We start from the raw sequence: 21,852 nt of genomic DNA on the forward strand, positions 1-21,852 counted from the left end.
AGTAACATTATGACAAGCTGTGTGATAATAGTAATTTATGAGAAATAAAGAAATAAAGGATAATTCAAAATGCTTACCATGTTGATGGACAGCTGGAAGGAAGAAATCCATGTTCCCATCACCACTTCCACTGTCATCATTTCTAAAGAGCTCAGCAACTTTAAGATGACAGACAGATACATATATATACACATATATACATTTATAAATACAGAGAAAGCAGAAAGTAATGTAAACATTTCTGGAGAATGGGAAAAAAGAGGCAAACATTCTAAGAAGGTATTGATTTTGGTTCTGAAATCGTACAGGATTTCTCGTAAAAGCCAGAAAAAGCATTACATATTTCACCTTTTACTTAATGTATTGTGTTGAAAACAGCAATGAAAGGTCAGAAGGAAAGACAACAAATACAACATTTTTTTTCTTCTTCCTTTCTTTCCCTCTTTGTGTTTGCTCTTTCTCATTACTATCCCAAGGTTTGTTATGGAGAAACTGGAAACATATTCAAAAAACACTGAGAAGAAAAAAAAAAAAAACACACCCCAAGCTCTAATTCTAGTATTTTCCCACAATGTGGAAACATTTATCAGAAAGTTAGGAAAATCTGCAGGAGACTTAACTGCTGTTACCCTATATTTTGTGCTTTTAGTGGTGTTGGAAAAGCCAAAAAGATTATTTGTATTAAGAGGTTATCTAACTATTGGATTAGTAAAGTTAGTTGCAAGTTTTCTGTCAAAACAATTTTAAAGAGAAAAGTGGAGCTTTTCTTAACAAGACAAATATCCTACCAAAATGTCCACATTTTTTAAATCAAAAGACTCACTAAGGCCATATTACATCATAGACACATATAATCACAGCAGAGAGCTGGATTCATTCAAGGTAATATGATACAATTTCCCATAAGGCATGATACTTGCATTTCTGTACTGTTTAAAAAATAATGGTCATTAAAAAATCCATTTATGGCTGTCACCATTCCCAAAGATTTTTTTCCCCCCTCCAACTAACTTTACAATCTGCCAGTCTGGCTGTTTCTAACAACAACTGACAGATTAACTGAACAGCACTTCTTTCCCCCCCAAAATTACAAGTTTTTTGGGGAGTGGAGGTGTTGTTTGCTTGTTTTCAGAAATAACATTGAAAACAACCCTTCTTGGCACACCTAAAAAAGATAAGATTTTTGTGCATGAATGGAGGTCATGAATATATACGGAAGGAATTGATGTATGTGCCTTACCTCCTCCTTCTGGGTTCAACAGCTCCACTTTAAAATCTTTTTCCAATTCAGGGACAGAATTGTCAGTGATGTTAACAGTAATGTACTTGTATCTTTCTCCTGGTTGAAATTCCAAGGTGCCCACAATAGCCTGCAATATGAAAGCTCTTTACATTTTTGTTGAAGTCTAATCTTTTCATCCATATGAAAAAAGAAACAGAACTTAGATTTTGTTGTCTTTTTTAATACATCTACTTAAGTTTTTCAAAAATCTGTTGAATCTTTGGTAAAAAAACCCATCTATATTCACAGAACAGTGAGCATCTGCATTCATATACATTTTCCTGCCATAATATAAGTCAGGTAAGCAAAGATACATGCAGGTTAGTGTGTTAAACATAATCTTAACCTGTACATGCACCTTAATGGTCATACAAAGTTTGGCATAATGGCAAACATCTCATTTTGCTACACCAACAATTGTCTTCAGAAAAAAACAAAACAAAACAAGACTAGAAGCTTTTCCTAGGAATCGTAACACTTTGTACACAAAAAAAAGATGTAAAAGTCACAATTATCTACCTTTTTTCAAGTGAATATTAAACATTCATTTACAACATCATCGCATAAAACAATATTTCTGTGAAAGAATTGTAACTGGGCAAAAATACTCAACCTGAAGGCTATCCCTGGAACCAATAAATCTAAATAAAGTCCAACATAACTACATCACCTTGGCAATGGCCATACCTGATAATCTTTAGGACTGAAAGCTGTAAGTGGTACTGTTCTGTATTCCACCGAAACTGTTCCCAGAAGGCCCTGTGCACGAACTACCAGTAATCTAATGTATCCAGCTTCTTCTTTAACAGTAATATGGGGCATGGCAGATGCTGGGAGAATCATTTTATCACCTGGCTGAGGAGGCAGCCCCACAGAGAACTGTAGTAAACCTGGCAGACAAGAAGTATTATTTACATGGCTACTTGCACCAAATTTAAATGATTTATAATCAAATCCATAATTTATAATATTTATATTTTATGGTAGTTCTGAAATTAAGTATCAATTACTGATATGCCCTTAGGCCTCAAGCATGCTATTTCCAGGGACATACTGTATACCCTACCCACTCCCACTAATATCTGTTGAGCTAAAACTGTACAATTATCTGAAACAACATTGTATGATTTCCATCATTGTTACCATATGGGTGGTCACTGGCTTTGATGCTGATATCAGTAGTTTCCTTTTCTGGATCTATACTTGCTCCACTGGTAGGAGTTGAACCTAGCTTTCCATCTCCAGAAACTGCAGAAACTAGTGTCACCCGGAAATACTCATTTAGCTCTGGAATGTCATCATCAATCACGTGCAGATTTAATACCTGGAATAGGACCAAGTCATGGAGAGATCAAAGCATGCAATATATATCACTGAGTTTCGTGATCCTGCCTAACTCACCGAATTCTTTGATTTGTCAGTTGGGTGTATTTGCTGCATAGTTCTTAAAGTAGCGCTGAGAGCATTTTTGCTTTTCAGCTAAATTAACCTAACTTCTAGGATAATATTTTACATTTAGAATATTTGTTTCAAAAAACAAAATGTTACCAAGCTATCAGAAATACAAGGTATATTTTCTGAAATGCTTCAAATTCCATATATATAAAAAATATACGTATGTGTGCATATAAACATGCAATTATTTATTTTCATATTTTAAAATAAGCATAGTTTAATGTGTGTTGAAAGTGAAATACCAGATAGATTTCAAAATCTTGAAGAAACTGTGAAGAGACATTATAGTAATTATTCCAATTTAGAGAGCAGGTAAATTAAGCTTGTTTCTATCACCTGACAGTTGAGATTTCAGGTCATAGTATTTACTATAAAGCTACCTCTGTACAGACTAATGACATCACCTCAGATAATTCCAGCTTTCTGTATGTTTCTGTATGTTGTGGTATGGTCAGAACAAAAGGCATAAGTAGCTAATCATGTTCAGAGGCATGAGAATGAATAGATCACAAACATCAGTTCAGCTTCAGTGAGTTTCAATCTCTGCTGACTTCAGCAGAGTAATATGTATACATGAAACAGGTTATAACATTTTCTTCTAACAGTTCATCCTAATTATTATATGAACAGCAACAGAAAACCTACACCAACTTTGTATAATATTGTGGTCCCACCACACCACTTCTTCGAATGAACATAAAACTTCTGTGCTATGTCAGCATGGGAATTGGCAGAAACTGACTAAGTAAAAAGAAATAAAACATGGGCAACAGCAGGTGATTTCAGCACTTGATTTCAGCAGTGCACCTTACTGTATCTTGATGTGGAAATGTGTTTGAGTTAAGAAAATCAGATAAAAACCCAATCACTTTCCAATTTCAAAAGTGGCCGAAGCCATTATTTCAGCCCAGGACTATCTACACTTCATAGTATACACATATATATATAAAAATCTAGGTTTTTCTTCTACATATACACACACGATATATGTATACATAAATGTCTAATATATTATGTGCATTCAAACATACATGCAGGCATGGTGACACCTGCATAAAGGTATACACATATCTATAAGCATCTAGCATATCACTAGCTAGTTGTCAAGAATGCCAAGAAGTCCTGCAAAATATAACAAGAGCCATGTTAAGTAAACACTCCCTGGCATGAGGAACAGTCAAGCACCCTCAGAAGGTATTTTCCAGCAGGTTTGCAAAGGACTAGATGAATAATTAATAGGAAGGTAGGATTTACCTCTGATCTCTGCCAAGGAAGGAATGTGATAGTGCCACTGCTGTTAGAAAAATCGGTAACAGAGTTATTAATGCCAGTGGAATCAACCTGTGAGATAATGTAATTTATATACACATAGTCTAGGGCTCCCCTTGTACGCTCCACAACACAGGATATAGTGGAACCTTCGTCAGAAGTCTGGAAGAAAGCAAGAAATTTGACAGTAACAAATATTTCAAGTAAATAGAGACAATAAATGCAAAGTATGGAATTCTCTAACATCACGTAAGTGTTCCAGTAAAAAATTGCTGTCAGCTAATTTCAGCACTTTCAGAGTGGTAGAACAATGAAACTGTCCTTGGTGATGGTGGTCAGAAATAGCCTTAGTGGAATTTGCAACAGCTTCTAGTATCTCCCTAAGGACTATTAAGACAGCAAATAATATTATGCTACAGTTTGTTTTGGCTGCATTATCTTCTCCCCCTAAACTACATCTTAGAGGCAGAATCAATACGCTTGCAATGGACACGTCAAAAGCAACTGAAACTATGCTCTGCATTAACGACAATTATTTTCATTTTCTTTAACAATAATTTAAAAAGAGACTTGGATTCCCCCTTGCCTCAATTAGAAACACTATGGAGAAAACTAGATGCATTAAAATGAAACTATTAAACTATGATAATTCAGGAGAAACTGAAAAAATTTTCTGTGCTGCAGTCATCTTCACAATTCTATGTCTTCATAGAGAACACGCCTTGTGCAGCAACAATTTCACATCTTTGGAACAAAGTAGGTATTGGTACTGACCATATATTTTAGAAAATAATGAATATAGAACTAAAATAGAAAATATTTTTTGCTGAAAAACATAATCTCCAAAAGGATTAAAGCTACCTGCATGCATTAGATATATTTCAGAGCTGCTGTATAACACAGTGTAGATACCACATTTGATTTTACCTCCCTAGTAGACAGATATACACATGAACCAATTAAACTCCTGGTAAAAGAATGCTGTGTATCTGCAACACTATTAAAAGCTCTAATACATCCCTGGTGAAACAGACGTAAGGTAAGTGCAAAACAATTAACATGCCCTATTCATTTTTAATTGCATTGCATGGTTGGTCGATGATCTGTGGCATCACAGTGTATCAGTGGCATTTGAACCTGAAGGAATCTATTATCATAGCATATGGTAGGCAGTTAAAAAGCAAACAGAACCAAATTGAAAACTAATATGACTCAGGCAAGATGGTAAAATTCAAACACAACAGAAGTACTTTGACTAGAAAGAATGTAACTAAAAGGTCATAAGAGTTCTCAAAGTGAACACTATTTTTGAATTTGTTTTCCAAAATAATCCAATTCCAATGGAAACAGGTATCTTGTTTCTCCCCATACAATTTATAAAAACATAAAATACATTTTTTCAGTCCTCCTAATAGAGCAGAAAGTTAATATACTGCATATAGAATGGCTACCACTAAAGAAAAATTTCATCTATAAAAAATACAGCTAATATCAACCAAGTTCACACCTAACATGAAACTTATCCTGTAGTTTATGACAGCAGTCTAATGTGAAAAAAAATCACGTTGTCAGTGCACTACTTTTTGCAAAATTCTTTCATACATAGCATTTCACACAGAAAACTAAAATAAAAATTTTTGTAATGATCCACTGTCCAAAAATGAGAATGAAATCATATATTTTCATTTAATAACTCAGTCTCAGATGTCAAAGTAGTAAAAAAAAAATCTTCTAGACAACTTATGCCTTAGTCTTCAGTTTGAATAATATAATTTTGTGTATATATATATATATATATATATATATATATATATATATACACACACACACACACACACACACACACAGAAGTAACTTAATGGAACTTTTTAAAATGATATAGTAGATGCCAGCATGACTGAAACAGTCTTAACAATAAATTATTTATTTCCAAATGTTAGGAAAATTTTGCTTAACTACAGAAAGTAACAACGTGAAATCAAAGTCTTGTCAGCTCAATCAGTCTTGCACAGAATTCACTTTGTCCGAAACTTCATCTACAGCTTTCCTTGTGACTATCTTACCTCAGGGATACATGCTCCAGTGAAACCAAACAAACCATTAGCATTATCACTTTTCTGTATTCTTAATCTTGCTGTCGTATTTTCTTGTGGAATTCGAGCTCCACCACGCACAGAAATAAGCTTGAGTATGAATAATTCTTCTCCTTCTTCCTCTTTGTCATCTCTTGCAGACACGATGAATGATTTATTGGTCTCTCCTTGCCGATACTCCAAATACCCAGAGATAGGGTGTAAGTCACTTTTTGCAGGAGTTGCATGAAGTTCATGGATCTCTGCTTGTGTCAGCTTACGTTCATAAAGCCTTACATCCTGCATTAGCCCCGTGTATCTACTGCTCCCATTGATTCCTGCTCCAACTCTCAGTATTCCTGGACCTGAGCAGGAAATTATAATTTTCCTCATGTTATTACATTTCCTCAAAGTAATAAAAGCTTGCAACAGAATAGCTATAGTTAAAATCAACAGGAATCATCTTTATCTTGGAACACAAAATCAGGCAGTGCATTGAGGCTAGTCTTTTAGTGTTACACGTAGATCATCATAGGTTGAACAATTCCATCTTAAACTGTTTAGGTTTTTCATCCCGTTACTTCTATCAGTACACTGTCACCATTCTTCATTTTTCTGAGACTTAGAAACCTCCCTCTTTCCAACACAGATTTACAGAGCACAACTGTAACTCCTCTCAGCCTTTGCTTTGCTAAACAACTCTCATTTTGTCTTTCTCTTCTAGGGTAGCTGATCCATTCTCATCACTGTTAAATTAGGCCTTCTGGACATCTGTTTCAGCTTTCATGCTTTGGGAACATGGACTTCCAGTAACATACACCAAATTCCAAAGGTTTTAACAACAGCATTAATATTTCTGCATCTTCAGTGAACTACCCAGTTCAGCAAACCCCAGGGTCACAGTTACCTTTGTCACAAACATACTGTGCTGGTAGCTCATAGTTACTCCTAGTAAACTTATACATCTTTCCTCTCTCCAGTTGTTTCCCCACTGCTTTTCAGAAACAACTCTGCTTTTCCAATGCCCTGATATGCATATGATACTGAGTAGCAGTTTTAGAGATCACCAACCACAGCAATTGGTAATAGCCCCAGGGCATAAGGGGGAGCAGTGAGAAAAACTGGGCCCCTGTGCTCATCACTGTGTTGTAGTAGGCATCATCCACATTAAATGGAGAGAGAAGCAATCCTTACTTACGTTTGCAGTATCTCCATAGAGACATATGCCATCCCCACTAATATAGAAAAGTTAAAATGACCCAGACATTTCCTTCTAGCAACAAAAGCATTACTGCATTTCACAGGTCTTTATTTTAGAAACTGAGGGGGAAGGGGGAAGTCCTTTCTCAGCTATAGTACTGCAAATCTAATAGAAATTATTATTGCAGGAACACTACCATGTTATAGAAAACAAATCTATTTCTCAGATTTCAACCAACAGAAACTTACAAGTAGAAATAAAACATTACATTATGCAATTAACGAAGTCCTCTATCATCTCTCCCTCTCTCTCCATACATACACGCATACATATTTAACATGACTGTACCCATTTTAATTCTCCTTCCTTGGTTACAAAAGAGGAGCAATCAGCTTGTTTTCCAGAATTTGGTAGTCATTAATTGCCTCTCCCTAACCAAGAAAAAATGTGAAACTGACAGCAAGAGAAAGAAAGGAAAAAGGATGAAGACCATCTCCACGGGGGAAGAAAAGAAAAAAAAAGGCAAGTGGAAGAGAGGGAAACTGCAGAAGAAAATAAATGTAAGCATATTTCAACCACATACTATTTGACTTCATAAAAAAATTGTTATGGTACTTCTCTGGTCAATGCTATGCTACTTCAGAAAGAACGACTATAATGGTTATTTCTAACCAAAATCTATAAAGTTTGGCACAACTGTGTATATCCATTTAGATAAACTTAAGTACACACACTAACATTCCTTGGAAGCCTTTAGGCATAATTTTAGTATATCATATATATACATACTTAATAAAGCTACATTTTAAAAAAGTTCTATCAGTTACAAGATACTGGCTTACTTGTAACATAATACAGTTTTATTCTCAAATTGTTACAGTTCAAGCTCTGTTACAGTTTTAACTTTTTTGAACTTCCACAGCTATACTTGGATTAAAATTTCTTTGAGGATTTTTCAAAAAGCATATGGCATTCTCTTCAATTAACTGATCAGATATAATAGTTTGTTTCAATACAATGCCTTCACCTTTCAAAAGGCTAGACTATTCTACATGTTTTAGAACTTTACACATAGAGAAAAATGATGACTTGTGGCTCACCATCAGCAATTGCTTCTCCTTTAAGGCTCTTCATCCCTCCCAGAACTGGGTTTCCATCAATGTAAAATTCGATTATACTTTCATCTAGTGTAATCAGAAGGTGAAGCCAAGCATTTTCATCCAGGTATTTCATGATCACTGTTTTAGCCACATACGTCATATTGGATCCTAATGCTGTATAATGAAGCATTACAGAAATGTGGGAATCATTTGCTTGGATTTTCACACCATAATATAAGATCCCATTATCATTATCCTTTTCAATTATATAACCATCAGTACTGGAGTTAGGAATTAACCATGCTGAAAATGTAAAGTTAGTTACTGCGTTATTTCCACTGTATGGGTATTCAGGACCAATAATCCCAAATGCATCTTCTTTTCCACTGAAATACAAAGCATCTGTTCCACTGTGATGGCGCCTCAAGTGGGGCTGTGATTGTACTGAACTTGGAAATGATCCATGCAACAAGAAATCTACCATTGATGGCAGTCCAGCTTGGAATGTACTAGATAGTATTTCCCAACCTAACCGGACAACTCCAAAGGCGCCTTGTTGTCTCCAGATGGTGAAGTTTGTAATATAGGAAAGATCATCTTCAGAAAGAACATCTTCCGCTATCTCTCTGTCCTGGCTCTCTGGATCTATAACAAAGACTCCAAAAGGGTCGTCGTTGAATGGGATCATCACAGTTACAGTAAGGCTGGTTTCAGATAAGTGACCGCCAGGACCAGGAGACCCACCTACATAATGAAAATTAGAGTAAAAGTTAATGGCTTGTTTTAAACAACACAATGCGAGAAAAGTTACTAAGTACTTCAAATTGCTTAACAAATTATGTTTCTAAGGAGGCTCAAAATCTTCTCTTCAGATCTTCTGAACTCTAGTAGTAGGCATGCGCAGCATTTAATATCTTTATTCTCCCTTCCTCTAAAGGAAGACCTGCACTTTCAAAATCACGAAGAGGCATCCTTTACAGCAGTCAGATCGGCTAAATGTATTTAAGAATAGTAATCTGGGAACTGACTAATTGTTTTCATATATCTGAATTAAGATTAAAAGAAAAATAAAACCTAAAAAAGTATACGATATCAAGACATAATTCAAGAAAAGGCTGTTTCCAGGGTTGATTTCTTTTTCTTGATTAAACATAATTCTTTTCTACCAGATATGAAGGGAAAGGGTTATACGGAAGACATTACCTGAAGCATTCACCAACTTCAGAATATAAAATTCATTGAATTCAGGAATTCTATCCAAAATAGCACGAAGTGTTATTGGCTTTGATCCTTCACCATCGGTGAAGCACACAGTCCCATAAGTTTCGTAGAACTCTTCTCCTGGCTTCAGTGCAGAGTCATTTTCAAACAGCTGCCACCTCAAAGAAACATTGCCAAAGTGTCCCCTGTGCCTCACAACCCTGTTCAGTGATTTAGAAAGAGTGAACTTCATGGCAGATACACTTCAGCATTCAATAGGAAGGGAAGACATGAAGTCACTAATCTTCCTTACAGTGAAAATTTATATATACTGTTCTAAATAAATAAGAACAATAAATACTACCAGTCTGCTTTGAAGGCCTACAGTTTCACAGTACAATTCTATTCCCTTGTATAGTACACGGACCTTAGAAAGGAGTAATTTAGGAAGGACTATGCAAAGTAGTACTGTTAAGCTATGCATCAGTTTGCCTTGCGCTTCTATTACAGAAATAATAAATATGAATGTTCAGTAGTTTGTCAGGTTAACATTAATTTTTAATGTACTCAACTACCATCACAGACATGGAAGGCAGCCGTCTACATTTAAGCACAAATATTTCTCCCTTTGTCATCAATCCTCCTTAAACTTTTTCTTATATCAGTATTAAATTAGGGTTATGTTCTACGTCTTGCAGAATCTATGGTTATTCCGGATTAAGAATGAAGTCAACTAAAACAAGATTTTCTTTTTTGTTTAGCTGTCTAGTAACAGTTTCATGAACTTCCAAAAAGCATTACAAATAAAAAGTGAAGCATCTACTTGTAGCACCTTTATTAACGAAGTGTACTTTACATATAAGAAGTTTGCTTTTGTCAGTTTACACGGTGAAATGAAATGCCATGCAAAGAGATTTAGTCTGGTAAAAGAATTAGTACAGTTAAATTAGTGTAGGTGTTTCTTCTTTGACATTAACCAGGGCAGTCTAACCCAAATGTATTGTACTGTTGCAGTAACTTGAATTACTTGCTATAAAACTCTGTGCTGCCATAGGTATTTTCGTATTTTCAGTGATTAGGTTATATGGCACTGTGACTTTTTTTTTTTTTTTTTTTTTTTTTTTAATACTACACAGTAGTTAAGTAGTGGCAGTGTGGCAGAGACAGCTTCCTAGCAAACACATTTCATCAACAAGGATTGAGCAAAGTCCTCAAATGTTGGTGACCTTGGTATCCCTGTGCTTCCATAATGCATCTGCATATAAATATATTTACTTCAAATCATCATTCTTCACACTGTAAAATCTAAAACATCTATCCTGTTAATAAAATGATAAAGGAGGGGAAAAAAACAAAAACAGCATAGCAAAAACAAATCTGTAATATTTAAAACACAAACACTACAGTGAACTTAATATCCTCTTTTCTCAAAGATTTTCATTTTTCAGATATGTAACATAAAGCCCTTTCACACTCAGGGCCATAAGAAGAGTATTTTCAGTTTAGGAGAGTGTCACACCTAGACTTTGAGTATAGACTTCAATCTGCAATGAGCAGATAAAAACAGAGGAACAGAAATTACATAGTAATATAGGCTATTTTTAAGGAAAGTTTTCAAAGTAAAGTGCAAAAATCCATTTTTTGAGTAGTTTTTTATTTCTCCATTAGTCTACTTACATTTTAACATGAGTTTCTGCATACATTTTAATTTGCACAGTCTACTTGATAATATAACATTTGATGTCTTCAACATCTTTAAAATCATTTAATCCAAAATTTAGAAGTCTTTTTTTTTATAATGCATTTCTATGAATGTAAACTTGTATAGGATTAGATCAAAGTATTACCCACAAAGCACCATATGATACAGTTCCAAAAAGTGCAGAGATATTATTTAAAACTTACTTACAGAAAAGCATTACTTTTGCCTTCTTCCACTGGCTTGTCTATAGGTTCCAAGGAGAAAATTCCATTAGGATCATCATTTGCTTCAATAATAACTGTAGCCATTCCAGCCTTAAAGATTACAGTGTCTCCTAAAAAGAGGGTAATTATTTATATTAACATTGGAATCAGAAATGGAAGTAACTCTAAAACCAAGAGTGTTTTCTTCTCACACCAAGTACTGTTCATGCAAACAAATAAATGCACAGGTGTAAAATAATAAAATAATAAATGAAAACCAACATTTGAGATATTCGGTAGCAGACAATTCAGAGTGAAAAATATGTATTAAATACTATATCATCCAGAAGGGAAGACACAGGATTTGCAGCAAAAATATATACGAGATGAACAGAGAAGGTGTGATTCTGGTATAATGAAAATAGCAATAGTCTTTCATATAGTTCCTGGCTAGTAGAAACAGTTGTATGAGAGGAAATATTTTGTGTTTGACCAATTGGTCAAGTCAAAAGAATAAGACATTTTCAGAGACCCCAGCCCTCCTTTAGATCTAGAGTAGAAACACTGCGTTTATGCTAAATTCAAGCTAAGAACGATGTCTAAGAGTTTACTCATGTTCGTATCACAGCATGTCTGAAAGGAAAAAATATATGATGCCTGTGAAGTAGAGGGGAAGCTAGCAGGATCTCTGTGCACAGATTAACACAGTAGGGATGTTAATCTTAACAACCTTCCTAGTTCCACAGATGTACATTGTTTCCACACCTGTCCCATTTTTCACTCAGTTTAAGAGTGTTAGACTAGCTTTTGTTCCAAATTAAATACACTGTTTCATGCTTTAACCTCACATGCTTATATCTGTATTTTCCCTGAGGTACAGAACTGCAGAACAGTTGAGGTAGGAAGAGACCTTTAGAGATCATCTAGGACAACAGTCCCAATGTCATTTTCTAAATCTGGAAAAGGGCTGTACCAATCAAGACCAATATATGTAACAGATCATAGATACAAAATCAGCTTTTTCCTTTCAGGAACTTATATAGAAATACTCCATATTCTTAGTGATTCCAGAAAAGCTGCATAACAATACAAGTCTCCTTTTAGAGCCAAGGGAGATCATGATTAACCATTCTTGTAGGACCAGTGTGCCAGAAGAAAAGTCATTATATGTTCTCTACAAAATGGTAAAAGATACTAGCAGTGGACCATGAAGAAAGTGAAGCGGAAAGAAACCACAGAAGAGGAAAATTATGGAGAAGAATCGCTTTGTCTAATGCCTTACCTAAGTTTTACGTAAAAGAATAAAATGGTTTTCTGTAAGACACTTGGGCACCACATCAAACGCCACTTGAGCTAGGGAAGCAGACTAGCTGCCCTAAAATCAGATAATTGCTTAAAATTTTCCTGTCATTTTCTGGCTGCCTACTTCCAATCATCTAAGGCAGGTTCAGTTTGAGATAACAAACTGTTGTGAGCAATTCATACACCAGCCACTGGTTGTCTACTTCAGTGTGACTTAAATCACTCTATAGCCTCCACTGACTGTAAAGATTAGATCACCATAGACTGTAATGAGAGCTAAGACATTTAGCATGCCTGTAGATACCTAAATGAAGAAATCTAATGTTACATTTCCTAATCTTGAACTGAATCCCTGGTAGTTATTCTACCTTGCGAGTCTGTCACAAAGTCCAACAAAAGGTATAGTCTGAAGGTTATCTGAGATTTTGCCTTTGTTTTATTAAGTTCAAGCTCTTCAATGTAGTCATTCTTTTGATGGCTTAATCAAATCAGTCTTTGCATTGCAAAGACTTGCAGTGCACTCACAGCCTGTTGTAACCACTCAGCTATGGAATCATAAATTACAACTGAAGAGTGGTAAATCATTAAAACTTGCTAATAAAATCGCAAGTGAGTCTCCCACTAAATCTTTAGTTTTAGAGGTGGGAGTGCTTATTAACCAAGCAAGCACAGGGAAACTAACATATTTCTTATACTTGATTTATATTTTCTTATCAATATTACCCAACAGTCACGGTTTATTCCATGACACCTATTTCACAAATAGGAGGAAGTACACTTAATAGTTTTGTATCATTTTTTAGTAGGTGAGAATGCCAAAAAAAATACAGAAAGACAGTGTTATTTCTAAGGTCCACTGGGTAACTTGTAATGTATGTTTCTGTTTAGATAAGACCTTATAAAACTATAATGACAGGTTAAAGAAAAAAAAGTATGCATTTCACTACTATAGAAAGGAAGCAGACACCAATTTCTATGCCCTTTCTGCAAAACAAGGCAGCTCTGAGGTTGTTTTTATAAAAATCAGGTAGTTGCCCAGTATACTCTGGAGAACCAAAAAATCCAAAAGAACCTCTCCTTCCCTAAGACTGCTGCAGTACTGAAATTCTTCAGCCCTGTGTTTCTGTAGTCAAGTCAAAACCCCATCTAATTTGGAGCGTTTACATTTAAAAAGAGACTCTCACTCTAGTTATTGCTACAGAAAAGGTCTCAGCAATATCTCCAGATTTTTGTTTCAAGATAAACAATTCAAGATGAAAATCCAAACACACTGTGTACTGTGATTGTATATAAATGTTGATGCAAATAATCCTTGTCAAAAATGTATCAATTCATCATAAGGCCAAACAGATAAGAAACTGCAGCAAAACAAAGTGCCAGTTACTATACCCACATGAAATCATTACTTTTACCTGTAGAATTCAAAAGGATGATATAAAATGTTTCGTCTGTTTCAGGGACATCATCATCATTAATATATACAGATAAGTTCTGTTCTCTTTCTCCAACATCAAACAAAAGGACGCTGCTCCTTCCACTGGGAACAAAGTCTCCCTCTTCAGCTGTTGCCTCTCCATTAAGAGTAATATACTGGACCGCAATAGCAATATCAGCAGATCTATTCCTTTGGACTGTAAAGTTTGCAACACTCCCTTCTTGAACCCTCAGTGTCAGAGGTTCTGAAAATACAAAAGCAACAAATTTACCTAAGTTCAAGCCTGAGTTCCTTACATTTGACTTATTTGATTAATCTTCCTGGAGGATTCCTCAATGAAACAGAAGGCCTATTTGGTAAAGGTTATGGAAATACTTGCAGGTACAAGAGTATATTCTTGTAGCTAGCCACCTAACCAATCTCAACATCAACAAAGGGAACCATAAAATGAACTAAGCAGGGGTTCTGAAGGAAACAAATACAAATTTAACACAACAAAAACATGGAAGTTTTGCACTAGCTCCATTGGGATAAAGATTTCTCAACAATCTGGCCTGTGATTAAAATATGTTTTGGGTAATAAAAATATTTTACCTATAAAAAACAGTAAAAATCTAACCTGCAAAATAAATGGGGTCATCATTCCTTGCAATCTGTAAAATTGCACTCGTTATATTGCCCAGTCTGGCTCCACCAGTAGCATTGAATAAGTTGATGATGAATACTTCCATTTCTTCAGGTAGCTAAGAGAGAAAGCAATACAAAGTAAATTTCTTTCATGCAAACAGTGAAGAAATTAAAATGAACAGCGGACAAGGTTAACAAGCCAGAGATTTTGGAGTGATGGTTTTTATTCATCGATCCTTAAAGTGTGTCAAGGCGGATGACAAATGATAGTTTATATAGTTACAAATAAATCATCAATCTAAAATCCTTGTAAATAATTCCCTTTACCTCCACTGTGGTACAGATGGCGCAAAAGTTATCTTGCAGCTTCCTGCTTCTGATACATGGAATTTATTTTTACAGTTTTATTTATTCATTATTAGCTATTCTCAGTCTTTATTATACCACTTATATATAACAACATATAAGGTTGAAGGTAAGATTTCAGCTATCAAGACAGGAGTTGTGTTCAAATGAACTTTTCTATCTTAAAATTTAACTATATTATAATTATTCTCAGCTTCTAACTTTTTTGTTTGGAGGTATGCACAGCTTCTGAAACTGTTTAATAATTGAAGCAATCTCAGTTGTACCCACCTATTTTTATTTTTGCTACAGGTACTTATCAGCTTCTTCAGAAATAGACATTCACTCCTTCTCCTTAAATTTTAATGTTTCGGCAGTTACCCTCTGTCCCATATCCCACACCAAAATGCCGTAAAAATATTTACCTCATCTGGCAGTGAGTAAACAGTGATGTTTTTTGAAAACTCCAGGTTATCAAAGAAAATAGTCCCTTTTTCTGGATAGATGTCATTGGTACATGCTGGATCAACAACCCAAGCCACGCTAATGTTGCCATAGTTTCCTTGGTTTCTTACGATTCTGTAAGCTGCTACAAAATGCAAACATACACAGTCAACAGCAAAGCTGAGGAAAAACCAAGGAAAAAGGAAAGAAAATAATACGCAAATTCATTACCGGCAAAAACAATAATATGTGAGAACACTACATGAAAGGATACCCATTATTAAATCCGTTCAAATTTGCCCATGACTGGATATCATTAAAAAAAAAAAAAAAAAAAAAAAAAAAAAAAAAAAAAAAAAAAAAGCAAGCAGGTAGTCAGAAGGTTTACCTCTACTCTTAAAACCTACCTTGCAAAATTCCGTGCACTTTCAGCTTTTGTAATTCCTATAGAAGTTGAGGACTACCAAATTTTGCACAGAACAATACTTCATATATTTAAGCCTTAACTGTACAATTACATAAATACTTTTCCAGTAGGACAGATACATATGTCTAATTGTTTAGAACCTAGAAAAACTTAACTAAAAAGTTACATGCACTTTATGTTAAGAATGGGTATAGCAGTAACTTTAACAAAAAAGAATTACCAGCATAGATGATTTCTCCTTTACTTTCCTTTATTGTTACTGTTAGTTCATCAGGCAGAAACTGAATTATACCATGTGGATCATCATTCTTCAGAATGGTTATATTGACCCTTGTGGCATTTCCCAGCTTGCCAGGCATTTCACTGTAGCCGCTGAGTACCACACAATAGGTCTCATCCAGCTAGAAGAGGGAAACTTGGTCAGATTAAGAACACATGTTCAACACTCATATCATAAAGAAAATGGATTGTAGTCCATAGTCACTACCCAGGCAGAAAGAGAAACAAATGTAAAGAAGAGGAAATCATATGCTTTCCAGGGTAACTTCTACACACACAATGCATTTGTACATTCCCATAGGATGAAAGACATTATTCAAACTTTCTGTCTTTGACAGCACAACCATTTGCTCCAAAAATCTAGCATTACTATAAGCAAAGGCTTTTGATGTGTACTTAACTTAGAATCACATCAATTCATTACTACAAATATATTTGTAATACTCCTCAAAAGATAAGTGTTCTGTTCCCTAAGATTTGTTAACATTTGTTTTCTCTGTTACATAGCAAGTGAACAAAAAGACTTTAAAGCCATTGACAGTGTAATAATTTAGAAACAATGCATCAGTTTGCTTTATTAATCTATGGGACTTTGTGCTTCATATATTTCCAGGAGATCTGTGCCAGGTAATGCTTCAGAGATCAAAAAAAAAAAAAAAAAAAAGATTGAATCCACATATTTATAAGTCCACCACTAGGCTGAACTGGGGAGCACTGTAGCAGGTGGCTACTACAAATAAAAAAAGGGGGGGGAGGAGGGGGGAAGTGGTTCTTCACACAAACTACAATTAAACAATGGAATTCTATACTACAGAACGTTACGGACACTAGAAGTTATGTGGGTTTAAAACATAATTCTACCAATTCACAGAAGAAAAATCCACTGAGCTTTAGTAAACACAAAGACACAACCTCTTGTTCAGAACATTTTCTGGACTGCAGATCATTGGACCCTGGAAAGGCATTCTGAAGAAAAGGCATTATATACTTGTCCTGTTCACATATTTTTTTCTATCTATCTGCCTTTGGCCACTTTTGGAGAGAGTATTGGATAAATGGATATTTCTTTTAATCCTGACACAACAGTTCTGATTTTTTAACAGAGAATCTCAGCCAGTATGATGTAGCTAGTCTCATAATACTCATGTAAAGCAGAGAAGTAATTCTACCTCAATGTAAAGATGAAGAACTGAAGGCTAGATCTTAAAAAGAACTTGGTGCTTTAGTGACCAACTTTTACTTGCTTAACTTATGTAACCTGGCTTCTGTAGTGGAATTCAGACTCTTTTTACATCTCTTCCCTGCAGAGTGTGTAGAGAAAATAACCTTGAAGTTCTACAGCAGCCTATGCCATTAGGCTTATCAGGGTTGCTGTGATCTCTTCATTTCTTGGTCAAAGGATCCTCCACTCATCCTTCAGTCCAGGACTGATGATCATCTGGTCCTATGACAAATCATTAACCTGCCTAAAAAGCTTTTTGTACTTTGCAAGGTTAGGTTTCTGACAGATTGGTTCTGTCTGCTTATGCAAAAGTGGCATGGGAATGTTTATGCAAAGGTGAGGAAGAGTGTAGGATCATATCACCTATGATTTTTATTAGCTTATGCTGTGGTGGAACCACAACTTCCAGACGGATTCCAGAACAGCCCATACACAGAAAAGGGAACTGGCTACAGAGGAGCAGAAAGCAAACATGAAGGACAGAAATGCACCCAAAATGCTGCATCTCTCTGGGATTAAAAAAAAAGAAGTATCATAGAATTATTCAGGCAAACCTGACAAGACCTGCTTTGTACTGATGACATGTATAACGCTTTCATGTAGTGCATGACTGTCTTATAGACCTTTTAGTCACTCTTCCTCTATTTCTTTCTCACATGTAACAAAAGAAAGCCCGGAACTGTTACAGAAAAACTGGTAATATTTACACATGAATCCATCTATATTTTAAGAACTGTCAAACTAAAATGCCTGTGAATATTAAAGAGAGAAAGTATTAAATTTTACCTCTGGAATCCCATCCATCCTTGTCAGTAAAGTAATTATGATCTCTTTTTCACCAGGCTTGAACTCCAGAATTCCTGTGCTTCCATAAAACTCATTACTGTCTCTTGGTTCTACAGTGTAGCGTAGAAACTGTCTGATAAGACTTCCTCTAGAGCGAACAATCTGCAGTTCAACGGACTCCCCTTCCTGTTAAAAAGAAAACCAGCATTTTTCTAGCACTCTGCTAAACTATGTTGTCCATAATGATTAAGAGAAATTACTGAAATACTTACCTTGATACTGTAGGGACCTCTAGAAGAAGAAGAAAATTCAAACACTCCTCCTGGATCATCATTTTCCAAAATAATAATTTCACAACTAGTAAACCCAGATTTCAGTATTTGATTTTCTACACTAACCCTGAAAAAGGAAGGTAAGAGTTATTTTTGAGTGGCAATTTTGTTTTGCAATTAAATCCACAACTATGCAAACAATAGCAAAATAGTGATGAATCTGGTTAATAAATTATGAAAACCAATGACTACCTGCAAAAAATAAAATAAAACAAACACGGCACAGCATTAGAATATTTTTTCCATTTGTAGAAATTTTGCTTCTGAAGTATCTTTGTTTTCTGGTTAGTTATTATAATTGGTGGCTCTGTTCTTTTAATCATACATGCACGTAACATCCAGGAAAAGAAAAAGAATTGTGTAAATGAAAAGTTAAATTTAGTATTAATTTGTACTTGGATCAAAGCATAAGGGATATTCCAAAAATCACTTAAATAATCTGATATTCCATTAATAATCACACATTTCCAATCTTACTCTACTCTCTGAAGTTTACCGTTGTCGTAAACAGGCAGAGACTCACTCCTTAACATTATGGATTTTACCCTCACCTGTGCCTTAACCTCCATTCTGCATTATATGGAGAACACCTATAGGATTTTACTCTGGCTCTAATTAGCGTTAGACCTACCCTGTGTAGCTTATCAGACCCATTCCCTCTTTTCCTTACTTCCTGACAAACCCTCTAGCTCAATGGCACAGACCCTAAGTATATGTGACCAAATAGCGTTCCTCCTGGTGGAGCACGTCTCTCCCTTGGCTACTGCTAATGTCATCTTGACCTTACTCAGTGGCAAAACCAGGCCATATCTGATAACAGAAGGAAACCTTGCGCATTTCTTACATTTATTTCCTCAGAGACAATATTTTTCAATGACACTGTTTTAAGCTTCATGTAACATTAAAAATGCCAGACAGAGTACTATTGTAGGATGCACTGTGAATGCACTTTCAGATGGACAGTTTGGATGTTGCTTATGACATGTTGTTTCATGTAATTTGATTCTTCTGCATCTCCCATGTGCATCTCCTTATATTTTCAAAGAAATTTTGGTCTTGCATATTGTGCATACTTTTCTTCTTCCACAGTACGACCACTCAGATTTCACCAAACGCTATTTTACGGGGAAAGAAATGTTTTGTGTGATCTATTATATCTAATATATGAAATTAAGTCCAGAATTGTGTCCAGGAACATTCCATAAATAACTTAAAACAAACCTCTTTTTATTCACCTGACCTACAGTGAAGCCTACAAAACAGTATATAAGATAAAAAGCGGCAAATATCTATTCAATAGGGTAACTTGTCCATGTTTGTTACATATTAAAAATGTATATCGGTGTAAACAACAACATGATAACATAAAATATATGTAGGTTATTCAAAAACTAAATGATTTTTCTCATTTTTGACTACAGAAAACTTCTTTGGTGTAACTCCAGTCAGTTCAATCATTTAGCCGAGGCAAAGTGTTCGTGGCAATTTAAAACAAGTAATCCACTGTCGCATCAAACGCTCAAATATCAAATACTGAGCCATGCATTCATAACTTTTATCATTCACAGATCCAAGGTAAAGAAATGCCTTCAAGCCGGAACCCCATGCCATCAAATGAAACACCAAAGGGGAAGCATGCATTGCCTGAGGAGGTTAAAAAGGCACGACTCTTAAGAGGAAAATAAGTGATAAAGACAGATTCTGTCCAAACCCACGACTTTTTTAAAAAAGTGTTGATTCACTGAAGACAAAACACAGTTCACTGCACTTACCCAAAGTACACGACAAACCTTTCTGTCTCTACCCTGTCAATACAGAAAGAAAAAAAGGGAATGGGGAAAGGAATGGAAGTGCAATTTGCCAGAATTTCAATAATACTAATCTTAGAAAAGAAAAATAATAAAGCAAAACTCTTTTTCGCTTTTCCAAAAAGCTAATAGTGTTCACTTTATGGGAACCCTACTTGCTTGGCATTTTCCTGTTGACAAACGTTAGCAAGAGGTTTGACAGTTTCCACTTTGGGGGAGACGACCCAATGATCAATTCAGCATGTAAAGACCCATTCAAGGCATTCCCTACCAAACCCTGCTCCAAGAGCTCCAAGAGCATGCTCACAAATTGCAGCAGCTGAGTAAATTTTATTTACCTTTTACATATTTGTAACTACTTAGCGCTTTCAATTACAAAAAAAAAAAAAAAAAAAGAAAAAAACCCCTACATGCCCCTATGATATATTATTTCATAAATCTGCCAAAATAGTGACATAAATTGATAGACATAGTGGGAGTTGTAATAGGTACATATCAAAAACTGCTCTGGCAGGAAATCACATCAAAACTTACTTAGGACAATTTTTCCTTAATTAGATCAGCAAAATAAAATGCACAAAAGAAAAGAGCATTTTCTAATCTCTCAATTGGTTCAATTTTAGTCAAGCACTTAAAATTATCACATCTAGTCAGATGAACAGACAGCATTATTCTGCAATGGCAATAGTGCATTTTGGCTTTGTTAATCTGAAATAGACATATTTGATATAAAATTTGTATCTTATATCAAAATATCATAAACAAATAACCACAACACATACAAAGTAAAATTCAGACTCAAATAATGTCAAAGGGAATATAAATTCTAATTCACTGTAGATAAGAATTCACTCAAAATTTTGAGAAAATAAAGTAAATACATTTGCAGACACAGTCTTTTAAATAGGGAAACTGAATTAGTGGAAATTTGTCATTGCTTTCTAGCAAGGCTAGATTTTAGATACTATATATGCTGACATTCTCCCTTCCTTCAGAAGCATATGCAAAAGTATTCCAAAAACAGCAATGCCTTAAATACAATAAAAAGAAGAAAGAGAAAATTCCAGAGTTGGTAACGCTAAGAGTTATATATTATTCTAATATATATATATGAATACAAATAAACCATAATGATAAGTTTTCGAGATGTATGTCCAAGCTTAAGTATTCAAGACGCAATAATACATCAGAAACTGAAAGGTCACACCAGAAATAATATCCCTTTCAGCTTCATAGAGTTACATTGAATAAGTCCAAATATAACCAAGACAAAAAAATTCTGTTAAGATGAACTGAGGAGTACTGCTGGGTTCTAATAGCATGTTGTAATACACATTGGTAACAGCATAAAAATCCAGAGG

The 21,852-nt window shown here is 35.0% G+C and overlaps 1 protein-coding gene across 1 annotated transcript in view; it reads right to left on the reverse strand.

Annotated features, from left to right (window-relative positions):
- LOC135325119 (adhesion G-protein coupled receptor V1-like) overlaps positions 1 to 21,852 on the reverse strand; it is a 271,435-nt gene that overhangs the window by 224,936 nt on the left and 24,647 nt on the right. The window contains exons 11-26 of the mRNA XM_064502689.1: positions 20,456 to 20,488; positions 18,624 to 18,750; positions 18,352 to 18,537; positions 16,285 to 16,465; positions 15,619 to 15,782; positions 14,841 to 14,964; positions 14,199 to 14,465; positions 11,489 to 11,615; positions 9,583 to 9,800; positions 8,380 to 9,123; positions 6,070 to 6,443; positions 3,992 to 4,168; positions 2,426 to 2,606; positions 1,970 to 2,172; positions 1,241 to 1,370; positions 78 to 158 (exon numbers count right to left, since the gene is read on the reverse strand). Coding sequence (XP_064358759.1) covers positions 78 to 158; positions 1,241 to 1,370; positions 1,970 to 2,172; positions 2,426 to 2,606; positions 3,992 to 4,168; positions 6,070 to 6,443; positions 8,380 to 9,123; positions 9,583 to 9,800; positions 11,489 to 11,615; positions 14,199 to 14,465; positions 14,841 to 14,964; positions 15,619 to 15,782; positions 16,285 to 16,465; positions 18,352 to 18,537; positions 18,624 to 18,750; positions 20,456 to 20,488 — 3,317 coding nt within the window. The remainder of the gene's footprint in view (positions 1 to 77; positions 159 to 1,240; positions 1,371 to 1,969; positions 2,173 to 2,425; positions 2,607 to 3,991; positions 4,169 to 6,069; positions 6,444 to 8,379; positions 9,124 to 9,582; positions 9,801 to 11,488; positions 11,616 to 14,198; positions 14,466 to 14,840; positions 14,965 to 15,618; positions 15,783 to 16,284; positions 16,466 to 18,351; positions 18,538 to 18,623; positions 18,751 to 20,455; positions 20,489 to 21,852) is intronic.

Source organism: Dromaius novaehollandiae, chromosome Z (assembly GCF_036370855.1).
Source record: "Dromaius novaehollandiae isolate bDroNov1 chromosome Z, bDroNov1.hap1, whole genome shotgun sequence".
In the NCBI taxonomy this organism is placed as follows: domain Eukaryota; kingdom Metazoa; phylum Chordata; class Aves; order Casuariiformes; family Dromaiidae; genus Dromaius; species Dromaius novaehollandiae.